The sequence below is a fragment of the Octopus sinensis genome, linkage group LG10, assembly GCF_006345805.1.
Source record: "Octopus sinensis linkage group LG10, ASM634580v1, whole genome shotgun sequence".
NCBI lineage: Eukaryota > Metazoa > Mollusca > Cephalopoda > Octopoda > Octopodidae > Octopus > Octopus sinensis.
Window position 1 is genome coordinate 39673571 of NC_043006.1, and position 2762 is coordinate 39676332.

The following is a 2762-nucleotide window of genomic DNA, read 5'->3' on the forward strand; positions in this document are numbered from 1 at the left end:
GGCATAGTGCCCAAATTCTGACTTGAAAGACTTCACCAGGTGGTGCTATTAAGTTAGACATGGCCTGGGCCAATAATGGCCGAACCTATCAAAGTATCAAAGTATCAAAGTATATATATATATATATATATATATATATTATATATTATATAATATATATAAATACATATATATATATATATATGCCTTTATGATTTTGTATTGCAACATTCCTAATGTCATGTGGAATCGTGTGTTTTATGTCTCAGGAAAGTCATTTTCTTTTTCTTGCCAAATAAACACATGCACTATACATCCGCTTTTCACGCGTTTATTATTGTTCTCTTTTTATGTCCATTGCCTGGAAATTTGTCGACACACATCTGTGACCTGTTCAGCGACCTTTCTGTCCCAGGTGCATCATCCTGTTCAGTCTTTCTAAAGAAAGATAAAGATAGAATGGACTACACAGAACAGGAAGGTACACATGTGATAGAAGACTCGCTGAAGAGGTCACAGATGTGTGACGAAAAATTTGCAGATATAAGATAAAATAAGAAGGAAAATAAAATAGGAGGAACGAATGTATTATGCATGTATTTATCTGTAAGAAACAGAAAATGATTATCCCGAAATATAACAATATATAGCTATATCAATATCTATAACCATATACACACATACATACATACGCACACACACACACACACGCATACATTAGGAGACATAAGTATAAACGCATGTTCTTATTATAATTCCTACGCACTTTTCAACGATGCGGTTGTTTGGAACTAGGTAATAGGGTTCAGAAGTGCATTTAGATGCTCACCGACAACGTCCCTGGAAGATGATGAGTGATCTGGGAGATCTGCCACGAATGCCAACCCCGGGAATTTGGTATTGCGCATCGAGAGTTCGCTCCCCAGTGCCAGAGCATCAATTGGGAGTTCTAAGGCGACGTTTTGAAGCGTTTGAGGGAGAATATTCAGTGAAAGCGACCGAATCTGCGGGGCGCGAAGAATTGGACTCTTTACGATTCCGATGCACCCGGTCACCGATTTCTCCTCATTCGCGAGTCTTTCGCCAAAGACAACATATCGCACCTGTATCATCGCATTCGCCAGATTTAGTACAAGTAGATTTCCTTCTCTTCCCCAAGATGAAAAAGCAGTTCAAAGGTCACCATTTTAACATTTTTGTTGAGATCCACAGTGAATCACAGAATGTCATCGACTTGCTTAAGGGAAACGAATTTCTGACCGGATTCTAACAGCGTCAGGAAAGCTGGGACTGGTGTAATACTACGCAAGGTGATTATTTCGAAGGAGATTATGTTAAAATGTTGGTAAATAAGTTATCTTTTATTAAACGTAACTTGTCCAGAAACCTTTTGATACTAGCTCGTATATATGTGTGTGTATGTATGTATGTATGTATGTATGTATGTATGTATGTATATATGTATGTATGTACGTATGTATGTATGTATGTATGTATGTATGTATGTATGTATGTATGTATGTATGTATGTATGAATGTATGTATGTATGTATGTATGTATGTATGTATGTGTGTATGTATGTATGTATGTATGTATGTATGTATGTGTGTATGTGTGTGTATTATGTGTGCATGTGTATGTGTGTGTTTAATAAATCACTGGTTTCGATCCAACGAAACAAGTCTTTTCTCAGGTTTACCAATATCTTATAAATGAAATTTGAGAGACAAAATTTGTTTCTGTCTTTTATGAACATCTATATATGTGTGTGTGTCTGTGTGTGTGTGTGTATAAATATATATATATATGTATATACATATATGTATAGGTATCTTTATGTATACATGTATTCATATCTATATATCTATATGTCTGCGTACATATATATGTGTACACACATATATATATATATATATATGTGTGTGTGTGTGTGTGGTGTGTGTGTGTGTGTGTGTATGTATGTTTGTTTGTATGTATATATGTGTGTATGTATGTGTTTATGAATGACTGTATGCATGTGTATATTTGGAAATACGCAGCTCAATCTATAATTGTATTTTATCATATATGAATTTATATATTATCCAATGTATGAATGTATAATGTCATAGATACGTGTATTCACATTAGTCATGTGCGTGTATATAGCTGTAGATATATACACGCATAAACACCCACACATGAACTGTATATATTCGTATACAACTAAGTACGTGTTCCCTCGTATATACAAATATATAAATACATATATATACACACATACTTATGTAAATATATATATATATATATATATATATAATATATATATATATATATATATATATATGCATATATATACTCATATGTATATGTGTGTGTGTGTGTGATTGTATTGTTTGTTTACGTGTGTGTGTGTACAGCGGCATATATATATATATATTTATGTATGTACTATTGTTATCATTCCTACCCGCAAAATAACTAAATTAAGTTTCGTTTACAGACATTGATACACACGTGCTTGGACATACGCACACCCAGACATACGTAGGAAGAGAAACATAGAGAAAGAGGTTCACAAACACTCATATATATGTGTGTGTGTGTGTGTGTGTGTGTGTGTGTGTGTGTGTGTGTGTGTGTGTGTGTGTGTGTGTGTGTGTGTCTATGTGTGTCTAGGAGTGCGTATCAGTATGTATGTATCGATTTAGAAGCGTATCTCTTTGCAAGGCTTAAGCGAGGATGGCAATAAAATGTATTAATTTATCGATATCTTTACGGCTATCTTTCTCAGTTTATGCAT

General features: G+C 34.1%; 1 protein-coding gene across 1 annotated transcript; it reads left to right on the forward strand.

Annotated features, from left to right (window-relative positions):
• The first annotated feature begins 826 nt into the window (after window positions 1-826).
• LOC115216186 lies at window positions 827-1249 on the forward strand. The gene has a single exon (XM_029785385.1). The coding sequence runs from the start codon at window positions 827-829 to the stop codon at window positions 1247-1249; it is 423 nt and encodes a 140-aa protein (XP_029641245.1).
• Window positions 1250-2762: the final 1513 nt, after the last annotated feature.

What these genes read in the sequence shown, in the direction of transcription:
- LOC115216186 (XM_029785385.1), top strand. Translation starts at nt 827, where the DNA reads ATGATGAGTGATCTGGGAGATCTGCCACGAATGCCAACCCCGGGAATT.